Source organism: Anas platyrhynchos, chromosome 19, assembly GCF_047663525.1.
Source record: "Anas platyrhynchos isolate ZD024472 breed Pekin duck chromosome 19, IASCAAS_PekinDuck_T2T, whole genome shotgun sequence".
Taxonomy (NCBI): domain Eukaryota; kingdom Metazoa; phylum Chordata; class Aves; order Anseriformes; family Anatidae; genus Anas; species Anas platyrhynchos.
The window spans coordinates 9,445,126-9,473,085 of record NC_092605.1 but is presented as its reverse complement, the minus strand read 5'-3'; the positions used below and the strand labels follow the sequence as shown (position 1 = coordinate 9,473,085).

Here is a 27,960-nt window from a genome sequence, read left to right as displayed (position 1 = left end):
TGCTCCTGTTTGCTCTAATTCCTTTTCTGTACCTTTAGAGGCAGTTACCTTTGATGATGTCTCATGCTATAAGCACAAAAATGGCCAGAAGTACACAGTTCAGGTTCCTTTTCCATAGTGTCATCTTCTTTTGTGATTTAAAAAATCCACACACTGCAGAAGAAGCTAGCACATGGTCCCCTAGCAGCACAAATTACCCCAGCATAAAACAAACAATATTATAAACCTCTCTGTGGGAAAAAATAAACAACCAATTGCATGTTTCAGATAATCTTTATCTTTCTCTCTGTAAATAAGCAAATAGTTTACAGTGCAAGTTGATTTCCACAGAACAAAGATTAGACTCCAAACACCAAGAAAAACAACAAAAAAGTGTTTCCAGAGGGACTCACAAAGAAACAAAGCAGAAAAGAGGATGGAAGAGATCATGAGAACCAGCAGATCCACAGGAGGGAAGAGGCAAGCGCATGGGAAACAACGTCCCATTCTGGCTGTGAGGTGCAAGTGCCATACAGTCAGAGGCTGGCCCCACCAAATCACATTCGTATATATGAGAGATTCCAAGTAAAACAGAGACCTCACCCTGCTGGTATCTGAACAGAGATGGGGTCGGGATGGGTGTAGTGCTAAATGGCGAAGTGGACTGGAGATGGGGCAGAGATGGGGTGGGGAAATTAACCTCTATTTCCCATATTTCTTATCCTTCAGAAAAAAAACATTCAGGCTTTATTTCAGCTGTCAGCTGGCCTAGGACTTCAGTCTACTTTCAGGGCCAAAAGTGGAGGAAGCCACCTGACTACAAGCCAGCAGTACACTAACCTTAGGGAAGGGTTACAAGTGCCTTACCTCCCCCCTTATTTCAAGGTGTGAGACCAGTTTCCAAGGAATGATCTCACCGGTTCTGAGCAAAGGCGGACAGCTCACAGCCAGTGATCCTCCTAAGAAGCTGAAGACCACAGCACCAATGGCTAGGTTTTGGAGAGGGCAAGTTGTCAGTTCGTGACAGGACCCCTCACGTTTCTTTGCCTAAAGACCACACAGGTCATAGACAGCAGCCCGTCCCAGCAGAGTTTAAAATCTGACTCAAAGCCCAGGATGTCTCCACCTCCCAGTGCACAACTACGTGCTGCTGAACCAAGCCAACAGCAGTCAGCCTCCCACTAATTCTAACTCTGGCTTCCCAGACTTTGCAGAACTTGGGACCCAATACATTCAGGATCTGACAACTCGGTCACTATCAAAATGCCCTGAAGAATCAGACTTTGCCTTCGCGCTCTCCACTCCCTAGTGACATGGAGATGCTTTTCCTCCTACAGCTTCAAACTTCCTGCCACAACTTCCCTGAGCACCTCTCTCGATTCCCTGCCTTAGACGGTGATGTGCAAAAGGCCCTTCCACTCCCTGCATTGCACCAATTTGCCAGGCAGAGATGGAAGGATGTGATTCCTTTTAAACCCACGTGACACTGTCCTTTCTGGAGAAGTCTAAAGGAGGCTACCAATCTCTTCTCCTTGTTCTCACTGATCCAGTCCATTCCTTCCTGTGTGTATACAAAGACCAAACAGGGCTTTCCAAAGTGATGCACACACTCTGTTGCAACACCTGACCGTGAAGGACAGGCTGCTGGGCCTGGAAGCCCAAGAAAAACTTCTCTCGCCTCACCAAAGCACCAGCTGCTACAAAATTTCTTAAGTGGCTTTCCAGGAAAGAAGTAGAGAGATTCAAAACTGAGACACAAATTTTTCCTTCAGTAAATTCTCCCTTTCATTTGGACGGGAAAGATTTCCCTACCGATACACAACTGAGACACCAGGGAGACACCTGCAGCCAGAAGGGATGCCCCCGGAAACATTACGGAGCCACATGAAAGTAACTGCCGTTTCCAAACCCCGTCTCCTGCAGGAATAGCAGCCTCTCCCTTGCACCCAATTTACAGCTCGTCTTTTCAATTAAATGCTGACTCTGACCAGGGCAAGGACAAGGTCAGATTGGTTTCCAAACCAAATCCAGGAGCAAAAGAGTAATAGAAGAGCTAAGAACAGTCTGATTTCTAGTGCAACCACAACAATGGACAATCCCTTAGACATCTTTCACTCAAGGTTCATAGTGAAGGGTGACGGGAGAGAAGTGAGCTGGGGGGAGGGATGTCCAAGCAGGTCCCAATTAAAGCTTTAAATGACAGGGAGGTAAATGGAGTGATTGTCCTTTTGGTCTCTCAGCTGGATGTGAAATGTAGGAATAGCTGTGACGAAGCAGCACACAGCAAAGTCCTTAGAGATCCAGTGTATTTCTCTTCATAGAGGTAAGTGCTCTCTTAGACCCGCTGAATTTCAAACAGCTTCACATCCGTGTCATACCAGATTGGGGGATCCACATTCCTGGAAGAGAAAGACAAGATCCACTTTATTCTTTGTGGCTAGGTACATGGAATTCAAATCTCATAGCCAGGATTACAGGAGCTGGCTAAACATAATGCCTGCAGCTTGCAAAAAAGAACAATGGTTGTGAGACAACGGCCCTTAAAGGGCTGACAGCATCTACAACATCCCACAAAGCCAGAGCTTTGCATGAAATCTCTGTACCATCCCTTCTAAGCAGCAGCAGGGAATAGAAAAGCTACAAGATCCCTAACAAGCAGTACTCCCAGACCAACTCCCTTCACATCTCCCACTCCAAGTTTCAGACCAGCTGATTCACCCTTGTCTTTTCCAAGGCAAAAGTATCTTTGTATCCCTTAAATGAGAGGAAATTCCAAGCTGGCCAAGTGCATCTACTCTCTTTACAGACCAACAAAATGTTTGGAAAAGATCAAGTTGCATCTAAATGGTTTACCTCAAATAAATAACACCCCACATATAGGTGCGGAACCACATGGCAGTGCCCGAGTTAGCCTGATACTTGCGAATGAGGATGGGGTGAGGGACAGGCAGCAGCCCCACCAGCGTGCCATGCTGCAAGAACTTGAGGATCTCCGATTCATCTGTGAGACCCCTACAAAAGACAGAACAGGAATGTAAGTGCCACGTCCCACAGACATCTCCAGAACTGCTGCAACATGAAGTATCGCTGTAAAGGAGCCACAGTCACCCGCTCCCTGTGTGTGCTATCAAGGACAAACACTCTCTCTACTGAAAAAAAAATAATAATTGGGAATGGATCAGACAAACAAGAAGCCTGACAAGCCAGATAACATCTCCTCTGCTGAGGCTGTAAGGCTTTCAATTATACTTTACAAGAAAATAGATATGAGTAAATCAGATTTGCTGGCCTGATTTCCCCTACAGGCCCTCCAAACCTCACAGAGCTCTTTACACCTTGCACAGCCCTTTTTGTCTTTGTCAGTTTCTCTCTCAAAACAAAGCACCTACTTGTCAATGCAGATCTTCTCCACCTGAGGGACCAGCACCTGTAGGAGCCGCATGATTGTCTGCAGGGGAAGCTTTGACTTCCAAGACATCACCTGTGAGTAAGAAAGCCCACAGGGAAGTCAATGCACCGTATTAGCAGTTTTTCTACAGTTATCTCCACTATCACTACAACAAATGATGTTTACAAAAATCCCAAGGGTGATGGCTGAGCTGAGTGCACGACAACAATACAATCGATCCCGGAGCAGTAAAACTCTGAGCCACTCAATGAAAATAGTAGGGCATTGGTTTGAAACAAGTAAAACAAAATATTTCTTCTCAGTTGCTAATAAACTTCTGGAGCTTTGATCGTAAGTCAAAACTCGTTCCCTGAGGAAATCCTTTCCTCTGGGGAAGTCGGGAAAAAGGGAAGTCGGAAAAAAGGGAAAAAGGGGAGGGAGAGCATCAGGAAAAAGCATTTCTGCCACAACTCTTTTCCTCATTTATTTCCCCTGTCCAGATTCCCTTACCCAGTCGGGAGTTGGGGTCCACTGTCCACTGGAGGATGCACTAGAGAGACGCCTTCGGTCCCGTCGGGGATGCGACACTTCCTATAAATAAATTAAAACTTGTTTTATTTTGCTTTAAATAATTATATTAAAAATAAAAATCACACGTTAGAGCAAGAAATACAATTCTCTGGCTGCTAATTTCTCCCCAGCTTTTCCAGATCTGGGCAAGACAGTTCAGCCTGTCCCTAGAACAGCTCAAACCCAGCAGCCCTTCATTCACCAAAACCATTTGTTTCAACCCAGCGAGTGGCAATATTTGATGGGGTCAAGGTGCAGGACCGTGGCAAGGTTACAGATCCAGTCACCATTCCTGACACTCTGCTGGAACAATCCACAGTGGGTGAATTAAATGGTACAGGTGAAAGGCAGCTCAGGCATGGTTCTTTCTTCCAGTACAGAGATTAAGCAGATAAAGGCCAAAGCTTTTCAGACCTAATATAATACAATGAGTATCTCTGGGCTTTTCGGTGCCCATCCTGATACATCTCAAAGAACATTTTTCCAGGGGTGAGCTCTTGGAACTCCTAACCAGCCCCTCTTAAGGAACAATACACTCATGCCCCAAACAGGAACGCTGTCATTAGTGACTTCCGAAAAGCTCTGGCCAGAAGATCAAGACCCAGAAATCTTTTATTCTTCTTTTCCTCTCCGTCACTCTGCAGACATCACTAACACCCTGACTTTTAAGGTCAGCCAACGAAACCTCCCAGTATTCATGGGTGGGATGGAAGGAAAACCCTTTAAGATCACTATCAATACCAACGTGGGGAGGCTTTTTCCTTCTGCAACGCACCCTGACCATTCATTACTGCAGTCTAAACCGACTTCTCTGTGAAACAAAAAGGAACAGTACTTCCTTCCACTGCCATTTTGCACCTCTGCATTTAACGTCAAAGGGACGTCACTGCACAGACTCATTCACATGTCACCTTCGCAGCCAGAAGCAGCAGGTCTGGGGCAGAGCTCTGCCGCAATCCTCTGGAAGCTAACTGTGCCTTACCAGCCCTTCTGTGACGGGGGAACAGCTCAAACCAGCTGCTGGACACAGATCTAGTGACCCACGATTCCGCTTCACAGGCTGCCAGAGGAAGAAAACCATTCTAAAAGTTCTCAGCAAAGATCTCGCTGAATGACAACATAATTAATTGTGTGCTTAAAGACTTCTGGCTGACTGTGACTACACCTGGCACCAGGGAAGGCCACGAAGGGTAAGTAAGACTGATCCTACGCTATTCAGGATCACTGTTTGTTCCAGTTTACTCCAAGCCTAAGCAGCAATATTGTTTTGCAATGCTGGCAGTTACAGCCTTACATTTCAGCTTCATTGCCTTGTCCCCATCAAGTTTCTAAAAATAGAATTCATAAAAACAAAACCCCTTTGATCTCGTTCAGATGACCTTACCCTCTCTTCCTCTTCCCTCCTCTGTCTCCCACAGCCCTTGCCCCCTTTCAGCTGTCATCCGAGGGCTGGCAGCCAGCTGACATATTTAGGAGATGTGAGATGGAATTACACTGAAATGTGAGGGGTGTTAAACGTTTCACGAGACACTTTTGAAATGTTTATGGCTGATAAGGGAAGAACATTGCAACAGATAAATGAAAGAACATAAATCACTCGTAAGGGTGGGGGATCCTAACATTTATCCCTTGTCTCTTAGTTTATCTTAACTCAGCAGGTCGGAATCAGGATGGAGCCCAGAAAGAAGACAATGTTCAGACAGCCTGAAACACCACAACCCCTGGAGACTGGTGCGTGCGACCTGAAGCACAATGCAGTTGCAGTGATGATTATCCCCATAGCAAATCCCACACCCGGTGCTTTACTGCCCTTCACCTCCTGTCTGCCTTCTGGCCCCATGCCAAATGTTCAGCCATGCAAGCAGCACTGCTGCAGCCAGGTAGAGCTGGCTAACGGGCAATGTCTGTCCAAGACTAAACACCCCACGTGCACACACACACACAAGCAGAAGCAACAGAGAGGTTCAGAATGGAAGGGTAAAATAGAGGAGTCTCCAGCCTGCTCTGCTAGATTGAGATGTCCTTTCAAATATCCCCTACTTGTACCTCAGTTCTGCAGCACTGTCACAGCCAAAAGCATGTCAAGAGAAAAACAGACCTAAAGATTCTTGTAACATCTCCACGAGCCATAGAAGCCCACAATAAAATACATCGCCTCACCTCAACTCGTTACCTCCTGCACAGTTGGCTTTACACCTGGTGAGAGCTGGTCAAGAATTAAGCCATTCCACAGAAAATTAAGAGAGGAAAAACTGGGAAAGAGTAATGCCTTTCACCCTGGGGCAGCCACGCACCCTTGTGTGGATGGATGCAGCGTTCTCACTGCAAGCAAATGGCTCAGGGGACAGTAAATGCTTACGCAGAACACAAGGCAGCACTAGGTGCATAAACGTGGCCTTGCTGAAGAAGCACAGAATGCGCAGGGCAGCCTTCCTAAGATGCTTCCTACAAGACAGCCGGGAGGGTTTTGAAAGCAGACTGGAAAGGTCACTATCTGAGGAGTTAATGGCGAGCATCAGAAGACTCCTGCTCCGCTGAAATTGGAAAGCAGCCATTTTATAGCTCTTGATGGGGAAAGTCAGTAGATGCCAGAAGGCTGACACCACCAGCAGAGCCTAAAAGAGCAGCACAGCCCTGACTCACAAACCGCAAAGCCTCTGTCTCATCTGCGTGGCTGAACAACTGCCACTCTGAAGGCAGCGTCCCAAGCAAGCCCTCACGGGAACACACTTTTCACAACAGCAGCAAGCCAGAGTATGCTGGCAGAGCTCTGCATTCCAGAAAGGACAGAGACAGAAGAGGAGCAGCAGTCAGAACCTGAGCTGAAAGCCTCTGAATCAGGAATGCATCCCTTTTCATTTACACACTTACTGCTCCGTCAGGAGCTTCAAGTTAGAGAAAGCTCCTCTAGTGTCCTAGCTCGTGTGGCACTAGCACGAACACGGAACAACCAAGGTGATGCAACAGTACTCATGAATAATGGTGTTTTGCAGCACAGCTCATGTAATAACACTATGCATATTGCTTCTAATGTGATGCCTTTCTTCAGGGGGCCAACTAGACCTCTTTATCTGAAGTCCCACATTTTAGTTCATTTCACAACAAGCTCTAGATCTTCCCTACGCACCAATGCCTGTCCTTACCCCACTCCAGGGCTCCCCATCACTCACAGCTGAGGGCAGGTTACCCTCTGGTGGAGGTTGTGAAGACTCAGGCTCCAGTGAACGCATGGTCCCATCCTCTGATACCTGTGACTTCTCTGTGAGCTTGTCAATTCCTGTGTTCAAAACACAAAAAGCTCAGAAGCAGTGAATTAGAAGCTTAAAAACAGGATGTTCTTCTCTGCCTTACCAGGCACAGACACTAAGCATCTGCTGACATCTGAAGCGCTCTCCTTTCAATAGGAGCAGCGAGATCTAGCTTTGATCTCATCACCTTAAAGGAGTTCATTTGTCTCTGGAAAATGCTCCTTCTTGCAACACAGACACAGAGCTCACATGGATGTAGTTAAACTGAGTCAAGAAGTCAAGATTGAGACAAAAGGTCATGTAGACACTAGGTCTGAGACTTCACTTTACTTTGACCTGCTCACAGCTTGGGCAAACTGATCTAAAGCTGAGACTGCAAGGCAGTAAGTCATTCACAGACGTAAACTCTTAATCTCTCCCACGCCCAGTGAAAGGGTGAGTCCACGCTGTACCTCACAGTGAAAACAAACCACTCTCCTGTTCCAAAGATAAACTAAAGCTGACCTGGAGTAGCCACCAAACTCGTCTTCAGTGTCCCCGGTTCAGCAGGGGCAGCAGGACGCGACCCCTCCATGGAGGCTCCATCCTGGGAGTTGGTGCGAGAAATGGGCTCGGGAGTTTTCTTCTTGCGCTGCAAACCTTTCTGGATGGACTGCGAGTCCGTGGGTAAGTTGGCCAGCTGGTGAAACACGTTCCGCTTGCGGATAACGGCGTAGACCAAATTTGAGTTCCCTGGGAATCACAGCAACAAAATGAGTAGAGGAGGAAGACTTTGCCAATGCAGTCTAGCTCGCTGGAAACTTGAAGCATGATTGTGGAGTCCCTGCAAGCTCAGAGAACCATGCCCCCACCTGTTACAAGCAATGGCACAAGGAAGAAAGAGCAGAGTTCTGTACTCTTTTATCCATCACAATGCAGTAAGGAAAATCAGCGAAATTCTTCCCAGGAGGGAAGGTTGACAAGAATTGGCTTAGAGAATGACATTGAAACAAGTGAGAAATAATAGGACACTTTAAGCCATATATTACCACCTGTTTTGGAAGAGAAGTTTGTTAGTCAAGATTCAACATTTCTCCATCTTCAACAAAAAGCACACAAAGAGAGCCAGAGGCATTCCACTTGAGGAGAAACAGGCTTACAGTAGGACAGCCAAAAGACCAGAATTCCCATCATCTCTAAGGTAGCAGGAAACAGAACGAAACTGTCATCTAACATAAAATATAAAACACACCCACAAAGGCTGCTGTAGGATCTGTCATCCACCACTTGCTAGTTTCCCATTAGGTAAGCAGAATGACCACTCCTGACTTGTGGTTTTAAAACAAAACATTAATTTTTGAGCAAGAAGAATTAAGAACTCCCAGCAGGCTAAGGGACCTCACTCTCATTTCCTAGAGGTAAGCAACTGTCATGCTTTTAGGAGGGAAACAGTAAGGGATTTCCTGGAGAGATAGCAAGTGCTAGAACTTTGTTTGAATGGGGCTTTTTGGTCATCAGCTCAACTGCTCTGTCAGAGCAGAATTGAAAGGCACTTTTAAACACTAAAGGAGATGGAAATTGTTTTGTTCCATCACTTACTTTGCTGAGCAACACGGGCAGTTTTACAGCAGCATTCAGCCAGCTACAACTTAAGCCTTAACCACTCCCTTTCCCTTCTTCCCCTCTATCCATCTCAACTTCTAGTCTGCAGGGGGCTGAGGTTATGCTGATAAATAGCAGCCCTTCATTGTGCTCTAATCCAGCCCATCTGGATCAGTACCCAACAATGACTGCTGCTAACCCAACTTCTCCAAGCTAGACGAGCCTCCATGTAGATGGCTTCTACACTTCTTCCCTCCCATCACGTGAATTTGGACTTTCTCTAAACTAGCACAAACCCACTAAATACAGCAGGCGGTTTCTTACCATCAAATTGGTACTGAATTATGTTGTTGAAGACTTCCAGCAAGAAGAAAACGAGGTGGTGGTTCTGGACAGCAGAGAACAAGAACCAGGTGGTGGAGAAAGCCTCCAGCAGATGCAATAACTTGTTAGCAGCCACCATGGAGAGAGACTTCAGGTACGGAGACACTATGAAACACAAACAATGAAAACTGGAGATAGAACAAAGGAGCCACATAAATACACCACAAATAATGTCACTTCCACCATCTCCTCACCCTGCACTTCTGGGAAAGCCTCATGGAATAGTTGAGCCCAACAGGGCTCTGCAGAAATCTTTATAAAAAGAAGAGAAGCTAAATATAGACATGGCCTTGCAAAAGCAGGTGTTTCTGCTTTCAGAGCATCTTCTGTGGTTTTACATTATTAACACCGGATCTCCTGAAAAGCGTGCACAGCTGGAGCCACCTGGACACCCGCTAAGCCCAAGGGAAACCAGCGCCACCGCGGGGAGGTGGCACTCCCTGCTGGAGAGGACCAGCACTGCTGCCACCCTCACCAGGTGGTCTGGCAAATGCCCTTCTCCATCCCAGAGGGGATCCAGGAACCCTGCTGTCACTCTCTCTGTCTTATCTGACTAAGCCCAGGCCATAAACCTGCAGACAGGTCAGCTCTGCAGCAAGCATCTCTAGCACAGAACAGAAAGGGTCAATTTCCAGCAGCAGTCGCTGACACCGGTGGATATTAACAGGCACAGGTAGGAACGCAGGGAGAGGCAGCGAGAGCAGCTGCCCCCTCTGCGGGTGGGTGTTTCACACAGCAGGGCTTACCGTTCACAACGATGGTGAGCAGGCAGTCAAAGAGAGGCTGCAGACGCTGATGCCCGCTGGTTATGATCTTGTGAAAGACCTACGGCAAGGAAAGGGTTCTTGAGCAAGGTAGCACCTTACTGAAAGCACCCTCTCAACCAAAACCAGTGCCACCCCCACACTAATCGCTACCTGACACCATTCCTTCCTAGGCAGGGCCCTGCATACTCCACAATTACACAGGTGGGGAAGGCTGCTCTCACTGCAGACCTGTGCTCCAGGAGCGCAAGCTTTCATTTGCAAGGAATCCTTTGGGGATGTGATTATGGCTCTGCAAACAGAAACTGACCGTGAGCTGCTCCAAAATGCACAGCCAGCCCGAGACAAAAATAAGCAACCAGGAAGTAAGAACTGTCTTCACCTCCAACGGAGTTTTGTCTCTGAACCCTAATGACAGCTGCTTGAAATGCCAAGGAGCTAATGATCTCACATTTGATTTTAGCACAAACTTCCAACTCAAATGTTTGTCCTACATTTCTTAACTACACCCTCAGACGTGGACGTTTTCAAACGCCCCACAACCAGTTCAGACGTTTTCAGTCTTGGCCTTCCCACCTCCAGCAGGCATGCTTGTAGGGCATGCAGCATAATGAAATTATGTAGGTAATCTGTAATAAAAGTATTGAAATATAGCAACAAAACACGCAGCATCGAGAACAGTTTTGGTGAGCAGACTTCTTTGTACTCCCTCTAACTGGAATCTCCTTTTGGAGGTTTCATCAGATGCTGCTGAGAAATTCTTCCCTGACAAATGAGCACTAACATGCCACGAGAGTACTACAAAAGGCTGGCACTGCAAAACGTACAGCTGTTCGTAGGTTATCATGGCCCTCATCACTACAGGCTGAGGGATGAATGGAATCTTGCAGCAACCTAAACCTGTGGGGTTGAGCTTCGTAATACCGTTGTCGCCCTTCCGACAAACAACTCTGGTTACTTGGGACAGAGCCAGCAACACAGTCAGGTCTCCTGCCTCTAAGCCTGTTAGAGATCATCCACCCACCCCATTTTGCCAGGCCCTGAGTCCTTTAGACACTAGTCCAGCTCCATCCCAGATTCTTCTTCTTTAGGATCATCTGCACGATGCATGCCCCCTGCCAGACACATCGCCTCAGGTTAACAGAGGGAAAAGATCCCACCAGTTCTTGGATACATCCCACAGATTTTTAGCTGTTCGGTGGACTGACAGTCTAAGAAAGATCAGTAAATTGTTCTGCTTCCTCCAGTAATTTGAGGAGGTATCAACCAGGAGTTAGGAGAGACAGAAGAGGACTGCTGGAGCTATACTGACTATGATGAGCAGATCCGCGTGAGTCCCTGTGAAGACAGGGATGTCCATAGGCACTCGTACAGAATACGGCTTGTTCAGTCGAACCCCAAAGTTACGCTCCCCACTGAGAAGCAGGAGGATAAAGACCCCGATGTGCATCAAGCCCACTCGTGCTGCAGAGGAAGACAATAATAAAAAACACAGAACATCATAATGAGACCAAAGGACTGCTGAAAACGGGAGGGCAGCAAAGACAGAGGAGAAACACAATGGGACTAAAAGAGAAACTGCAGAGACCAGAGTACACCGATAAGGGACATCCCACACAGAGTTCCTTCCATTGTGAGTACCAGTGTCTGTCTCAAGCCCCAGGGGGGCCACTACAACACTAAGTCTCAGATAAATTATGCGTCTCTTTATGTTCTTTATGTAAATCCATCACCCTAGTAGGAAAGATCTGACTTCTTTCCACTATTCAGCAATGGAGTAATACCCAATTTATACCCAAGGCAAGAACAGATTGCCCACTTCTCCCTCTTCATGGAATCAAGGGGACAGCTTTTGGCATAATGACTCAAAATGAGTTATCACACGCTAAGAATCTCCCTTCCCTGTGCTGTGGTATAAAACACAGCCTTCTAGTCCATTACAAATACCAAGACCCAGCTAACTGAACTTCATGCCTGCAGAAGGCTAGGGACATACTCTCAAGCTACTATTACATCTCAGTGGTAGGGAAGAAGCATCTTAAAAACACTCAGCTGCTAAGCACAGACCATCCCAAGTACTGAAAATAACCAACTTACACTGGTCTGCTCTGGCGTCGTTGAGAAAATACAAGATCGGGACAAGGATGTCCAGAACATCACTGCTCTTCAGCACAAAGAAGAGGAATTTCTGGAAGGAGATATTTCAGACAATTATAAAGATATTTGGTTTTCTGTTTTTTTTTTTTCACCATCCACAAGACTCAGTCTGGGTAGCCTCAAGCTAACTGGTCACTCAAGAATATCAGAAAGACTGGTATATGCATTGGCACTTTATTCCCAGCATTATTTGTAGTTATTTTAATACCTGCTCCTGTACTTGCCTCAAGCACTGACCTCTGGGAGGTGAAGCCCCTCTCACAGGCTCTCCCTGGGGCCAGAGCAGTCCCAGCCCACCCAGCTGGGAGCAGCACTGCTGGCAGGAGCAGCACAGAGCCGCGGCTCACAGCCCTTCACCAGAGCTCTGTCCAGCCTGAGCCACACCAGGTTCTGGGCAGCAGGCAAACAGGAGGGGCAAAGCCCAACAACAAGCAGATCCGCACCTTGTTGAAGTCACAGAGTTTCCAGAATAGGACGAGGAGTTCCTGATGGAATTGGATCTTCTTGGCAGAGTTTGGCAGGTAGGTCTGGACCAGCGGGTTTGATAACAAGCGGGCCACTCCTTTCAGGATGAACTGGAAATCCTGCTGACAGACCAGGAAAGAGACTGTGGTGGGTTCAGTGCTAGCGCGATCAACAAGAAAACAGGCATGAAGTAGCTCAGGACAGGAGCACGTTACCTCCTCTCGGTGTATCCTTGAGAGGTAATTCACGAACAGATTGTCTGGTCCTGGAGGCTGTGTTCAAAGACAATGAGTGAAATGCTTACTGGCAACAGGATTTACTCAGGAAGTCAAGTGTAACCACTGGCTCTGGGAGCTAATCTCTCTCATTTCAGCTTTCCTCTGTGAATGATCCAGTGTTAAATACTAAAAGACAGAGCACCAGGGGGATCGGTAAAGTCAGGAGCTTCTCACTTACATGCTCCTGATCCAAGTCACTGACCAAAACCTGGTGGTTTGGTTATCTATGGCTGCTTAGTGTCCTACAGGAAAGGAAAAAGAACTGGGCCAGAGACAGCAGACTGCAAAGGAACATTGCTGTGCCCTACAGGTCAGCCCTACCTACAGGGCAAGCTGGCATAAGAGGACCACAGGGCATTTAGGAGACCAGCAAATACAGATCCCAGTCTCACTCACATCCACATCATCCATGGCCGTGCCAGTGGTTGTGCCATCCACAGTGGGACTTGAACTGGTGGAGCTGTCATAGTCCAAAGTGACAATCAGCACCTGGGCGGCCTCCTCCACTAGGGGCTCGCGGTAGTCAGAGAAAAGCAGGTGGTTGTAAGGGATCCCGTAACCCACCGGGTCGTAGGCACAGACGACGTTCAGGAGCGAGGTGAAGAGGGGGAGCGCGTGCCTGGGCAGGAGAAAACATTCTCAGAAGGCAGAAGCAGGAAGCAAACGGTGCTGCCTGGGGAGAGACAAGCACCTCTCCCCAAGATTTGGGGATCATGACAAAACACCAGCATCTTCTCTAACCCACCTAACTCTGACAGTGGCCCATGACTGAGCAGCCCAGAGACAAGAGCTGCCACTCCACCTCCCAGCTGGTCTCGTGGACTACAGCTGAGAAGGAAGGGGAGGTCAAAAAGACCTTCCAGAGTGTGGCCTCCCAGAGGAATCCTGTCCAGACACCAGAAAGACCTAATCGTCCTGCTCCAGTGGGCAGCTGTCACCTGAGGAGCCCAAAATCCCAGAGGAGATGTCACTAGAGGGCAGCAGTCACCTGCCACCACCAGCCACTCACCACCCACACCAGGGAACAGGATCTGTGGCAGGGATCTACAGCGCTCCCCATTACCAACATGCTCCCTGGGAAAAACCTGCAGGCATTTCTCCCTCTCGCACGCAGTCTCGCACCCTCACCTGTTCTCTGTAGAGCAGAAGAACTGCACCCAGGGGTTGGTGTTGCTGCTGTCTGAAGAGGGAGGCAGATACATGGCCTCTGAGAAACAGGTCAGCAGCAGTTTAAGCAGCTCTGTCCTGAAAGAAGGGAAGAAGAGGCCAAATCCTGGAGCTGTTCAGGAGCAGGGACTGGGTACAAAAGGCACAAACGCTTACCACAACAACACGTAAGAAAAGCTCAGTCACATCTAGAAAGCCCTTCCCACAGAAAGCTGAGGCCATTTAATTTCATAAGCAACATTTCATTCAAAAGCACTGGCACAAAGCTCAGCAGAACTTTTTTGGGGGGAAGAAAAAAATAAAAACAAAAAACACACGATACAGAGCTCCTCAGCCATTTCAAAGCAGTGTTTTGCCAGTTCCTGTTGCAGACACTCCAACTCCCATATCCCATTACAAAAAGCTCTTCAAACAGACAGCTGGATTTCTTCTTTGCTGACAGACATCTTAGCTCAGAAAGGGACAAAGGCCCTGGGAAAGTCGCAGCCATCCCAAGAGGCAAGCAGAGCCCATTGCCCTCATACTCCCTCTCCTGAGCCCAGCTTCAATCCATTCTCCCCTTGCAGACTCCCTTACCTATTCAAGTCATGGATGTAGTTAGGCTGTGGAGAGTGAGCAAAGCCCACTCCTGCCTCCCAGATGTACTCACAGCTGTCAATGGAGTGGATATCTTCTGCTGTGTCCTGTGGAGAGAGACAGGAGGTCAGAGCACAAGCTCTTGCAAGAGTTGACAGTGCTGCTGGAATCCAAGGCAGCTCAGCTCCGACCTTTAACAGCAGCAAAGAAACCAGCTGAGAGGCACCCAGATGCTCAGGCTGCATGTACCAGCCCCACCCAGAGCATCCCTGAGAGAGAACCTCTCATCTGCAGCAGGCACTGGGTCTCACACAGAACGAGGCCCTTCCTCCAGCACGCCAAGGCGCAGTGCTCGCCACCTCCACTGGGAAGGGTCACCCGTCACCAAAGGATCCTGGATATGCCATGTTCTCATATGGGATGCATCACCACCTCCTCTCCTTCCCTCTGCACCTCACAAAACACAGCCCAGGTCAGGCTTTTTCCTTTTCTCTCTCTCCAGAGAGCACCACATGGGGGTCTAATTCCTGCTCAACACCTCCACCTTATCTCAGAGCCCATTGTACTGATTTTACACACATAACGGTGACCTGCAATGGCTGTGCCTCAAAGGCAAGAGAAGCAGCAAATTACCCCTAATTTGTACTAAAAGCACATACTGCTGTGACTTGCTTTTCAGAGGGCAAAGCAAGAAGGTGACTCTCCCAGTCAGAGCTCTCCCACCCCCTTGACAGCTCCTGGCATGATTCCCGAACTCCTGCTTTGCAACCCGAGGAGATGAACCATAGCAGCCTGCCTTCCTCCTTTGTCGCAGTCGGCTGAGTCAGGGTTGAAGCAGCTTTGCTGAGACAAGAAGGCACTGAGCACCACATGCTGACCCTCCCGAAACGACGGGGAGCAAGGGCCCAGATGAATATACTCACGTCAAGCACTCTTGGCACACTTTGGCTGTCTCTTTTAGTGGGTTTAATTAAGCAAATTCTATTTTTTCACCTCCCTGCAATCGGGGAAAGCACATCAGAGGAATGTCTTTAATTGCTCCGGGTTCCCACTGTGTAACTTCCTTCCCTCCCTCCTGTAACGGCACTGATCTCAGGACAGCAGGGCTTGAGGAAAACCAAGCTGCACTCAGCACCTCAACCACGACTCCCACAAAACCAGCATGTCAGCAGCAGTTACTGCAGACACAGAGGCAACTGCAGCTTCCTCCACAGTCCTGCTTCTTCCTGCCTTCCTACTCACTTCATGCAGACAGGACAGAGCTCACCTGCTGCCAGGTTTCTCATCCAGCTACTCAGAACAACTCTTTCTGAGACTGGAGTGTCTCAGATCTCCCTTCTTTAACATCTGCCACACATAAGCTTCATGGAAAGAAATTCAACTGCATCCACACACCTGTTTGTACCATGTGTGACTAAGCAGGAACACTAGGAGACAGCACATTCCTAGCCATCACTACAGTAGTTGCCCAGGTCTAAAAAAGCAGATACTTGTGCCTTCAGAGAATTCAGCCTTTGCAGATAAGTGATAAACACCCAGATGCAGGCACTGTGCATGACAGAGGGATCCCCAGTTTCCAGCCATAAAACCAAAGCTGACTTCAATAGGAAAGCAAACTGTAAAAAGACCATAGGTCTCTGCCAGGTCTCCTTTGTCAATTCCCTCCCACCACTCTTCCTCTTTATTCAGTTCTCCTTCAGCAACTACCAGCCACAACCTGTACCTCTGGGGCCACATGCTGTTCTGCCAGGAGCACGAGGAGGTTGTACTCACCTCTCTCCTCTTAACCCGCAGTCAGACCCAAGAGCACAGGTCAAACAAAATCCAGAGAGGGAAGACAGCTAGGCAATGACTGCAGAGGCAGCTAACAGCAAGTAACATAAAGCATTCATGATCCCATTGTCTAATTAGATCTATTTAACTTTTTTTAAGAAGCTTCATTAAATAAACTGTTTCTACCACTCAGAAATTTTGAGCAAACTAGATAGTATTCAGGTCTGTTGGGGAATTTTGCAGTCATCAAATACACACTAATTGATCATGGTGTGTTTTCATTATTATTTTTTTTAAGTTTACTTCAGCACAATACCAAAAAGGAGGACTGCCCACATTTGGTTATAGACTATACCTACAATAAACACCAGAAAGCTTTGGGTTGGCAAGATGGGAAAAGTAGAAGAATACATCCTTAGCACATCTGGTAGGAAACCTGATCGTTTCAGAGGGAACTCCTCTGAAATAAAGACAATCACCAGAAGTATCAGAACAGATTTCTTTGCTACGTGATAGAGATGGTGAGAAGATGGAAAGCCACAACAGAGACCAGAGCAGACCATTCACAGCACCTGGAGTCAGGCAAACAGCAACTTCCTGCCCTGGACTGTGCCAAATTGCCAGTGAATGGAGCAAGGTGCTAAAGGTCTCTGCTCTGCTGGGAGCAACAGAAGAGCAGCTGTTTGCCTGCACGACCACATCTTCCTGGCAGGCAAGCTGTAGTGCAGGGGTAAGCAACAGCCTCTTCAGCTGAGATTCACAAAGCAGTCCTAGAACATCCATTTTTCAGGACACAAACACCACGGAGTGAACCCAAACCACTGATCAATGTTTTGTAACACACCCTGTGTTCAAGCTCAGGGACTCCATGTTTTCCTGCCTGCAAGTCAGCAAGGAAGCTGCTGAGGTCTGCCAACACGCCCTCCACCACGCGATTAATCTTCCTCTGTGGAGGTAATTTCATGATTCAACTCACCACCGTGCTCCTCCGGTGGCTTTGCACAGTGAAGTCAGGACAGAAGAGCAGATCTGCAACAGCAAGGAGCAACGATTCAGCCAGCGGCCGGGCATTTTCATCATCGTCATCTCCCTGAAAGTGAGAATTGTGGAAGGGTATTGTCAGCACGGGGTTAGCAAAGAGCACACAGTAACACTACTGTAACACAGCAAGAGAAGGCATGCTCCCTGTGAATGTGCAGGGAACCAAAGTTACAAAGGGACATGAGGGAGAAGCACACAAAACCCACCCAAGAGAGGCAAAAAAATTTGCCCTGGGAAGCGATGACTAAATAGGAACAAGGTCTTTAATGAGACCAAACTGAGCAGGCCCAGAGATGCTGGGAAAGCAGAAGAGTAGCACTGGACGCTGCCACGTGGAGATGCTTGGCTTACTGAGGGCAGAAGGAAAGGGATCCATCTACAGAGGAGAGGTTTTTACAGCCACAAAGGAATCCAGGAAGGTGATTCACACAGACAGCACGAGGAAGAAGCCAGGCACCAGTGACAACAGGTGTAAAACCTCTAAAAGTCCTGCCTGGGCTGCCAGGAACTGGAGGTGACAGAAAAGGGAGAGGCTGCGTGTAGCGTGCTCAGCAAGGGGCGGCCTCAGCCTGCCGCGGCAGGGCAGGCATGACAGCAGAGGGGATTTTGCAGTCTCCAGCATTCAAAGCAATCACTCGAGTCGTGCCTGGCTACTCCTCTGCAGCTGTTGCCCTGGGAAACCTTGCCAGATCCTGCCTGTCAGAGAGCATCCTGGGGGGGAGGCTTCCCCACCACGCACTGGTGCTGGGGGGCAAGGCAGGGAGCAGGAGTGGCAGGAGCTAATCTGTCTCAGGCAGGCTTCTGCCAGCCTGCGTGTGACACGTGGCTCCTAAATCCCAGCAGGCAGCCACCGGGGATAAGAGCCTGTGTGGCTCTGACGTCTGTCGCAGCGACTGCCACCGTCAAACAGCTCCCGGATGTGAGGAGAGGCCAAGAGAGGAGGGACGAAGCTGTCAGGCAGGAAAGATGCTTCTGTTCAGGAAGGATGATGAAAGGAAAAGCATTAGGGTCCATGGGGACTTCTTTTTCAAGAATGGGCTTTGCTAAATATAGCTTCAGCTGCCAGAAAAAGTCCCCGCAGGCTCTGGGCACCACATCCCAAATGGGAGACGTGCAACGAGCCCACAGATCTGTAGGGAACACACCCGCTCCTCCGCAGATCTCTTGAAAGATTTGGTTTTCAAAAACCGTCCCCCATCCTCTTCCTAAACACAAGGACATAACCCTACCAGCCCCTGCCTAGTCCCAAAACCTCTGCTTCAGGGACTGCATCCACCCACCCACGTTCCCTTGACCTTTACAGGAGGGAGGAGCCCGTGCTCCAGGAGCTCTGCCACCCATCATGAGGCAGGCAGAGGATAATCACAGAGATAATGGTCCAGGCACATCGTCCTCCTCTCCAGTTCCAAGGGAGAAATCAGCCTTCAGACAGCAAAAGAGTCGCTCCTAGATTAGACGTGACCCCCACCTTCCCCGGGGTCTGAGGGCTTTATTTCTCAGCCCCTCGGGGTGATGCCACCGCTCCGAGGCTGAGAAACCCTCCTCCAGCTGCTGGACAAGGTGGAAGAACAGTTTAACAGCAGCTGGATCACAGCACCCGGCTCCTCGCACGTTCCTTCCCCGAAGCGGCAGGGTTCAGCAGCTCCCCTGCTGAGCCCCTCCAGCACTCTCAGCCCCCACAGGGATGAAAGGGTGGACAGCCACCCCCCGGTCACACCGTGCACATAGCAGAGCTGCTCGCAGAGGCTTCCTTTTCCCCTTGAAGTGGCCTCAGGCGAAACAGATTAGAGGTGGCAGGTGGAGAGAGCACAAGGTTAGGTTCGTGCTGTACCAAGCACTGCCAAGCCCTTCCAGCCCTCCCCCAAAACACGGCAGCACACACAATATTCAGGGGAAGGTGCGCTCCTCGGCACAGTCACGCTGACCTGCAGATTCAGAAGTTTCCAGGAGAGCGCTCTCCGTGCCCAAAACAGCAGCTGGTGAGGCAGAGAGCAGGTAAAGAGTATTCCTGGCCTAACTCCGCTGTGTTTTCAACACTATTTGCAAAAGATCCCAGAGCATTTTTGGTGCTTTTCTGTGCAGAGGAAGAAAATTGTGCCCTGTCTCCAGACAGAGAACTGTAGCGAAGTTCAGAGACTGCCCTAGGTTATCGCTGTCACTGACAGGGCCACAAACAGTACCTGATTCTTTAATCGCTCTCGCTCACTTGTGGGCTTCACCCAGCAGCTGGTTAAAACTGTTACAAGCAGGATATTGACCCACGATGCTGAGAGCTTCTCTAGCACTATTTGCTTTAAATGTGACACTGTGAAATCAGCAGAATCACTACAATCAGTGAAAGCTATTTCAGCTCGACTCTATTCTTAAATAAATTGTAGTTAATGCAGTAAGCTCAGCTCAGTTTTAATAAAGTCATACAGCTTTTAGCACTGCTCTCACATTCATTTCAATTCATACCTCATGCTGGAGGAGCTCTCTCTCGCATACCATCTCTCTTTCTCTCCAGATACGCTCCCCACTGAAATATTCAGAAGACAGCAACCCATGCTGAGCAGAGCAGTTGAGGGTGAGAGGAAGAGCACCAAGAATCAAAGAAAGGGAGCTACTCAGAAGGTGCTACCTGGTTCGTGACCAAACAGAAATGACTGCTCTGCTGCTGCCCCTCCTCGCTGCACCCTCCCTTCACCCTCCAGAAGGAAAAATAAGTGCCAAGAGACAGACCCCTCCTCTGCCAGCCCCGGGGACAGTTGACCAGAAGAAACCTCTCCAGTCTGGGTCCTCAAAGATGTAAGGCAGGATGCGGGTGAGGAGCCGGCAACAGTTCAAGACGATTTGTCTCTCCTTCTCCGTGTGGCAGCCGCTCTCTGCTCCCTGCACCAGCTTCTCCACGGCCTGAGGGAAATAAAAACAAGGCAGGAAGCGTTAGCCTGGATGTGAGTAGGAGCTGCAGAGCCCTGTCCTGCTGGTGACACCCTCACATAGTTACAGGCAGTGCCTGGAGCCCGTCTTCCCCGAGTTCAGTGCTCCATCTGCACTGCTGCCTGAAACTGCCTGCAGAAATGGGCTCAACGGTCATAAGCAGCTTCTTCAGTTGCTTCTGTCTTGCCTCTTAACCCCAAGGGAAAGGGAGGGGAATGAAAGCAGCAACATTTACCAAGGATTCCCCGTGCAGCTTTCTAACTCACGGGTGAGGTGTCCCCACTTCTTTTCACAGCAGGCTGTCTGGGTCACTGCTAGCTCGCGTCGCTGCCTTAATGGGCATTTAAATGCTGCTTGTGCAGTCTCAGCCCATCCACGCACAGCTCCGTGAGTAGGTGTGAATATTTTTCCAGTCCCATTTATACTCTGTGCTGCGGGGACATATGCAGAGTGCAGCCACGGCTGCAAGTGACATTTCAGCCATGCTGTTGTGCTCAGCCAGTGTCACGCCACGCCTGGCACCGGTTGTGGCCTTCAGCCTCACAGAAGCGTGCAGGAACCTGCGAACTCCTCCGAGCCAAGGTTCCCAACACCAGGGGTTCCTCAGTGAGCAGGTCTCCCAACACATCTGCTACCAGCAAGGAGAACCCATATTTTAACCTCGTTTAATTGGGGAAAGAGGACACACAGATGAAGGAGTTAGGAGAGAGGGGCTGGGGGTAGCTGTCCTGACCAATTCCCAATCTGCTGCTTGCCAGAAGCTAGGGGACAGCACTAGGGAAGGATCACCGTATTCTCCCTCATTTTTGTATTCTTCTTCAAGCATCCACTCCAGGTATGTCTGAAGTGAAATACCCAGTCAGGTACCTTCAGTATGATTCAGGAGGTCGTGTTCACGTTTTGCAGAGCAGGGAAGAAAAACCAGGATGGTAACAACCACTTTAAAATGGGAAAATGCCACTCAGAACATTTCCAACAAGCCAAATTCAAGGCTGCTCTTTGCATGACTCAAATCAAGAGCATCGTTAACACCTGCACTTTCCCAGGCAGCATAAGGCTGTTCCCTCAGCAGTCCCGGCTGTTGCCAGCCAGCTTGACAATTTGCCAGACCTGGCAGGGTAGGAAACAAGTCAACGTCCCTCGTGCTCCACGCAAGGACATGGCAACACCAGAAGCAGTGCCAGGGACGTTCTGATGTCATGGCAGAAGGAAGAAGAGGCTCAAAATCTCTCCCTGACGTCATCCGGGGAGTTTTACAGTGACAAACTCCTCACCCTTCTGGGCTCAAGGAGCTTGAAGCCGACCTGATACAAGGGGAGGAGCGATTAGATGTGGACAGCAGTCAGGTGGCTCAGCCTCACCAAACGTGTGCAGCCTTGGTGTGGCGTGCCCTAGGTGCAGGCAAAAGTGAGATGTGGGATGAGGACAAGAGTGGAAAGGCTCCACACAGAGCAAACATCGGCTGTGGTCTGTGGGAAACCAAGAGAGGAAGTGCTGAGGGTTGTCATCGGGGAGACAGGGACAAGCAAGCACAGCACAGGGTGCAAGGAAACAAAACGGAACCTGTCCTCCCTCAGGAGCCACGGGGAGCCACGCAGGGACACCCCCTGCCAGCACAGCACCAGGGAGAAGGCAGTGGCAGCCTCACCTTGTAACACAGGGTCGCCAGGTTCGAAGGGGATTCCTCTCGCACCGCTCGGATCTCCGCAGCTGGCACCAGGGCGAAGACATCCTGCACCGACGTGGCTGTGTCTGCCCAGAACTGGTCCCAGAAGGCGTCATCCGTCGCCTCCACGGGCTGCGGAGAGACAGAGAGGGTTAACAGAGGCAGAACCACCAGCCCACGACAACCTGGGGCACGTGTGACAAGCTCTTTACTCACGGGCATGGGCCAAAGCCTCTGGGAAACAAGCAGGGATGTCCCCTGTTAGGGCACAGACACACGGAACCGACAGACCCACCTCAAAGCATTTATGGACGCAACGGGATTGATCTTTCCGAATCAAATATTTATGGGCAACCGGGCTCCGTGCAGCCACTTGCTGCCTTGCTTTTAAAAATCCCTGAGCGTGCAAGGAAGAGAGGAGGGAGGAGGCCCAGACCCCAAAAAAGCAAAGCAATTGCTTGTACACCTGTTCCTCTGGGAACACCGTCACCCCAAGGCCCTGCAGGTACAGAGGATCGCCTCTCTCACCAGCACCAGCTTCGCCTTGTTGCAGTGTGAGCACAAGCACCCTCCTCAAGCCCACCCTCAAGTCCCAGTGGCCTGCAGCCACCCGCCCTGCCCTCATTTGGGACAAGGGGCAGCTCCTGCCCGCGTCGTGTGGGGGCTCCAAAGCGAGCAGCAGCTGACTCAGTGGAGGGGGGAACCTCACAGCCCAGAGAGAGAAGCTGCATTTCTCCCTGGGATGGGAAGAAGCCCCAGGGCCTGAGCTCACAGCCTGAACTCGCAGGTGACGTGTCACCACCGCCTGAGGCTGGAAAGCAGAGGAGGAGCAGGCAGACGGGTACAGCAGGTCACTGTCCCGAAGCTCTCCTCCTCCAGCTGCAGTGCCCTGGGGCGCCGTGTCAGTGTCCCTGTCCTTCCAGGCACGCCAGGAATCAGCCCGAGCCACCCGCCAGCCCCAAACAAAACCAGACGAAACCACAGGTGGGCATGCACCTGCTTCGACGCTGCTCTGGTGCTGAAATCCTCTTCATTTTATCACCTGGCCACCACGGCAAATCCCCACCGAGCCCTTTTTCAAGGGAAAAGTGATTTTTCCAAAGGATCCAAGCTGACAGCCGCTCCGAGGGGATCTGTAGGAACAGCCGGGTGCTTTCAGCCTGGCTTTCGGGGGAATCCACTTTCCAAAGAGCACGAGGGAGCTGTGCCATCCCGCCACCTGGCCACGAAACACCTCAACGGGAGCAAAGCTGTTTGCAAAGCAGACCTCTAATCGCGCTCCTCAAAAAGGAGCCGAGCGGTTGGAAAACCCACCAAGGTAATGCAGGAAACACCCCACACTTCCTTCCCCCCCTTCCAAACCACAACCCCGCGGCTAATTGCCACTCCTGGCCGCCTGCCACAGCCACTCCCCCTGCCAACAGCCGGCAGCAATTGCTGCTAATTGGAGCTCATGCATAAAGAATGGCTCCCCTCTCATCTGGAGGGGAAGGAGGAAGCATTTCCATCCAGTACCTGCAGATCCCTTCACCTCCCTGTTGCCTCCTCGGAGGTTGAACGCGGCCGCTCCGATGGATTCGGCCTCTGACTGCAAGGAGCCAGAGGTGGAGGAGCACAGCAGGTCCCCGAGCTGCAGCGTAGGATGCTGCGGCCATGTGAAAGCTGTGCCTGCCATCTTGGCAAGCAGACGATGCCCAAACACCCTCTCTTTCCCTTTCACTAGCCACAGCAAGTCGGCTTCCCAGCCACCAGATGGGATCCCGTGTGCGATCCCGGGCCAGGGACTCGGCACTGAGTCACGCTCATCCCTGCAGCCCCCCTGCTTTAATTAACGGCCTGGCATCATGGAGCTAATTCAGCCACGTTCGTGTAAACGTGGATGTTTTGAAGCTGATTGTACTCCGCACACGGCATCTCTGGGGATGTGAATAGCCGTTTCCTTGTGCTGAGCTCACCCGGCAGCTTATACCCAGCACGCAGAAAAGGGAGGTACAGACCCAGAACAGTCCCGTTCACCAGCCGTGGATATTTTCATTGCAAATGTCAAGATTTAGCTACACGTGCTGGCACTGCACATGCTGCAGTGACAAATCCCAGCGCCGCAGCTAGCCCTGGCTGCACACACGGTGCTTCAGCAAGAAGAGCTCCACGAGGAGCTGAATCCTCAGCAGCAATACCACGAGCTGGGGCCACTTCACCTCCTCCAGACCAGCAGCCAGAATTAGCCCCACTGGACACCCCCAGCCTTTATTTCCCAATCGTTATCAGCTTGGGGCTTCAGGTTCTTTAAAATGCCGTCCACACACGCTGCAGGAATCAGACAAGGAAGCCACGTGGGCTACAAGCACCTCGCCAGCTCCTGAGCAGAGAAACACAGACCTGACCGAGCAGTCCCGGGCAAACAGGATACATGGCAGGAAACATGAAAGCAGCGTGGAGCTGACCTCGTCCTGCAAACAGGAAAAGGTCCCGAAGCACGGCCTCCCCCCAGCCCGAGGCCGCTATCACCTTCACTTTCTCATTCAACCCCTTCTCGCTTTTCCTATAATCCCTCCGGCAGGGTATTTGCATCCTCCTCCCAACCAGGCCCCACTGGCAAGGTTTTCCAGCCAGTACGGCACAAATTCAGCTAATAAGTAACAGCAGCGTGCTCCTTTCCCCCCAAAGGAGGCAGAATTATTGAGTGCAGTGACCACGGAGCCGTTCATGCAGCACCTGATGGAGCTGGAGGAGATCACGCAGCCCTGCAGGGCCAGCTGGTTATTAGCTTCAGACCATTCAAGCACCTCTAACCACGTTTGCGAGCTGCTGCGTAAAAGGAAAGTCAGAGGACAGATTTATTCAACACGTTAATCAGTAGCAAGGCTCCATCCTTGCTGCCAAGAGCAGCAGCTCCACACAGCTACCTTAACAGAAGTGATTTATTTTTTTAAGAGGATCTTTACGGTCAGCAGCGCAGAACCACGGAGAAACCCCAAAAGAGTCTGTTGCCAGGTCTCTGCTCCCACAGGGCGCTGCAAAGGGAACTGGAAAATGGGATTTGTGGCAGTCTGGCGGTGAAAGTCTAGGAGAAGAGTCAGCTACGTGGAGCCTTACCTGCGACTTTGGTTTTAAGATGACAACTTTGCTTTTGATCAGCCTGGGAGACTTGGATATTTCCCAGTCTCTTGGATATTTGAATACTTCCAGAAATAGGCTACTCAGTGTCTAACCGTCTGATGTATTTTGATCAGGCTCACATTAACAGCCCGTTGTAATAGTGCATTTGCACATCAGTCAGAAAGGCAGGAGGGGAGTTTGTCCCTTGTGTTTGATCCTTCTTGCCCCTTTAAAAGCAGAGGCACAGCTGGCATTTAAACCTAACAAGCAAGTTCACAAGATCAAAATTTCTTATCTTCCAGTCGGTTGCTTGCAGAAACCATTTAATCTCCAACGAACTGAGGAAAGAATGCACATTTCCCAACAGCAGCTGGGGCTCCCGGCTCCAGTTCTGTGCCCTGCCACCAACGAGCTTTTATACTCACAGCCCATGCTTCTTTTCCCTCGTGAAGCAGACAGCACTTTCACGGGCACTTTGGGAGTTAAAAATCAGTGAAGTCAGTTTCATTTTCGTCCATCCTTCATTTGACTTTCAAGTTCTGGGCTCCACATGTGCTACAAGCATTGAAGTATTATGCTACTTGCAGGTTTTTTCTATTTTTAACGTTCACATGGGAACACTCTTACTTCATGAAAACCCGAAGATTATAGCAACTTATTTTTAAGATAAAACTACCTTCGGTGCAAACTCTGAACTTTCGCCAGTGAGTGCTCTCTGCTGGACCACTTCCTTCCATCAAAGCCTTGGGAAACACTGCACAGTGCATTACTAAGCTCATGGTTTCACGTTACCAGTGATTTAATGAAAATCTATTCGTCCAGCTACCTAATGTAAGAGGAGAAGGCTGCAAGGAAGGAGACATGCTGCTGAAAAAGCAAAGTGTATTTTAAGCTAATGGCTTTGAAGTGAGGATTCGATTCCATACGTTACTGCAACTTGGTTTTGAATCCAGACCTGTGCACTGGGAGCTGACACGGAGGTTGCTGCTGGTGCAAGCTCGGAAGGCACCAGGAGAGCCCAGTCATGCATCCTGCACAAGCAAACACCAGTGCCCTTCTGCGGTGTGTAAATATGGGAGCGCCAATTCCCCACCCTTTTTCCACATGGCAGGCAGTCTCACCTAGACCACAAAGCTGTGAAATGAATCCGGTCGAAAACGAAGCCTTCTCTCCTTCCTCTTATTCAGGGCCCCAGCAAGCCTCCTTTCCTTGCACACGTCAATAAACTGGGGGAGGGGAGCGCTCTCCTCTTGGCTGGCAACATGAAGGATTGCCTCATACAGGATTTTCTTTGTGAGCAGCAGACAGAGAGGATACCTTGAGCTAACACAGGCACTGAGAAGCTGGCCTTGATTTTTTTTCCCCCCAGTCTCACTTCAGAAGCGTGTTCCCCAGCGAAGGGAGGACAGCCCAACGCTGAAGGCACTCTGAACTATTTTGGCATCCAAAAGAGACTTTGGAAGCATCCCTTTGAACATTAATTCATCCACTTCTCTTCCTGCCTGAGGATATTGTGGAACATCCACAACAGACGGTGTTTTTAAGGACACGTTCCTGAAAACCATTCCTGAGCAATGCAGATAGAACCAGCACTGCTTTAGAGTACGAACACAATTAATTTCTTAGCCTCTCACAGCCTTACTTTCTGTGATTTGTTTCCCAGTCCTAGTCCTCACCTCACGAGTTTTCACACATTCCCTCCCCTTACCCTTCACCCCTCTGTACTCATACCCTGTTCTTCTGACTTCACTCCTCATTCTCACATCTATTTCTTCCATCACCTCTCAAGTTTTCCCAGCTGCCATTATTACCTCGTCACCAAAGGCAGCTCAGAACAGCAATTCTGTTGCAGCTCAGGGGAACCCTTGTTTTATTCCCCCATAAAACAAGACCTCTCTGCCCCTCGGACACAAAGGCAGCCTCCTGCTTCCCTGCCAGCGTGCTGCCGCTGGACCCCAATGTAAGACAAGGCTGAAAGCAGCTCCAGGACACGCACAACATCTGTCCCACCTGCAGGCAGCCCCACTCCACGCACAGCCCTGGCCGCCTTTCGTTCGATTCCTTCAAAGCCTTCAGAAATAAAGCGTTATTTCACAGCTCACAGGTGGAAGCTGCTTCTCCTGCAAAAACAGCTGTCCTAGCAGCACGGTTGGCCAACATCCCCTTCCCTTAGGCATTACCCAGGAACAGGGCGAGATTCTCCACTGACATTGATTCTCCATTGGTATTTTGAAGGGGTGGGGAAATAAATAAACCCCACAGGGGAGGCACTGCGAGGCGCAACACGTCGGAGGTCGCCAGCAGCACCCAGCCACACGTCACCCTTCCCCGTTTTGGGAAGCCATGGGTGCCGTGAGCGTGCTGCCCACCCAGCCGGCACCCCGGGGAGAGGCGAGGCGAGGGGTGGGGGCTGCTCGCCCCCATCTGCTCCCTGCATCACCCCTGCAGCCCACCGGCGGTGGGCCCAAGCTGCTGCCCGCTGTCCTCAGGGCACACAGCCCTGCAGATGAGGAGCCCCTGAGGAGAAATAGCGGCCACCCCCAGTGACACCCTCAGTGCCACCCCTGCCCTCAGCACCGGGGCTGTCACGGCCGGGAGGGCTCGGGGCGGCTCCCGACATGGCGGCCCCCTCCCTCCCCTCCCCGCAGCCACCCCGCGACATGGCGGCCCTCACCTGGGTCTTGGTGGTGAGCTGGATCACGGCCTTCCTGAAGTTGAGCTTGGAGTCGGCGCTGCCCATGGTGTGGCGGGCAGGGCAAGGCAGGGCAGGGCAGGGCCGGGCCGTCCCTCACGGCTCTGCTCCCTCCTCCCCGGCTGGGGCCGCCGCTGCCTCCATCCCCGCTTCCCTCCTCCTGTCAAGCCCGGTGCCGGCTCCTCCTTCTCCTCCTCCTCCTCCTCCTCTGCC

At 50.3% G+C, this 27,960-nt stretch overlaps 1 protein-coding gene across 2 annotated transcripts; it reads right to left on the bottom strand.

Annotated features, from left to right (window-relative positions):
• Window positions 1-254: 254 nt before the first annotated feature.
• On the bottom strand, window positions 255-27,960 carry HID1 (HID1 domain containing). Of its 2 annotated transcripts, none has more exons than XM_038165303.2 (19): window positions 27,730-27,960; window positions 21,939-22,088; window positions 20,093-20,263; window positions 17,307-17,420; window positions 14,558-14,664; window positions 13,943-14,059; window positions 13,211-13,433; window positions 12,752-12,808; window positions 12,515-12,655; window positions 12,012-12,102; window positions 11,227-11,378; window positions 9,897-9,975; window positions 9,091-9,255; window positions 7,690-7,917; window positions 7,081-7,214; window positions 3,878-3,958; window positions 3,369-3,460; window positions 2,833-2,991; window positions 255-2,378 (listed from the first exon to the last, which is right to left on the bottom strand). In XM_038165303.2, exons 1-19 carry the CDS (start codon window positions 27,793-27,795, stop codon window positions 2,315-2,317), a joined length of 2,391 nt encoding a protein of 796 aa, XP_038021231.1. In that variant the 5' UTR covers window positions 27,796-27,960; the 3' UTR covers window positions 255-2,314. The 2 variants fall into 2 exon arrangements, with proteins under 2 accessions (XP_038021231.1, XP_038021232.1); XM_038165304.2 differs by having other exon boundaries at window positions 7,108-7,214.

What these genes read in the sequence shown, in the direction of transcription:
- HID1 (XM_038165303.2), bottom strand. Translation starts at nt 27,795, where the DNA reads ATGGGCAGCGCCGACTCCAAGCTCAACTTCAGGAAGGCCGTGATCCAG. An exon ending in TGGCGACCCTGTGTTACAAG is followed by an intron (nt 20,264 to 21,938) that starts GTGAGGCTGCCA and finishes TATTTCCCTCAG; the next exon opens with GCCGTGGAGAAGCTGGTGCA. An exon ending in GAGAAGATCTGCATTGACAA is followed by an intron (nt 2,992 to 3,368) that starts GTAGGTGCTTTG and finishes TGTCTTTTGTAG; the next exon opens with GGGTCTCACAGATGAATCGG.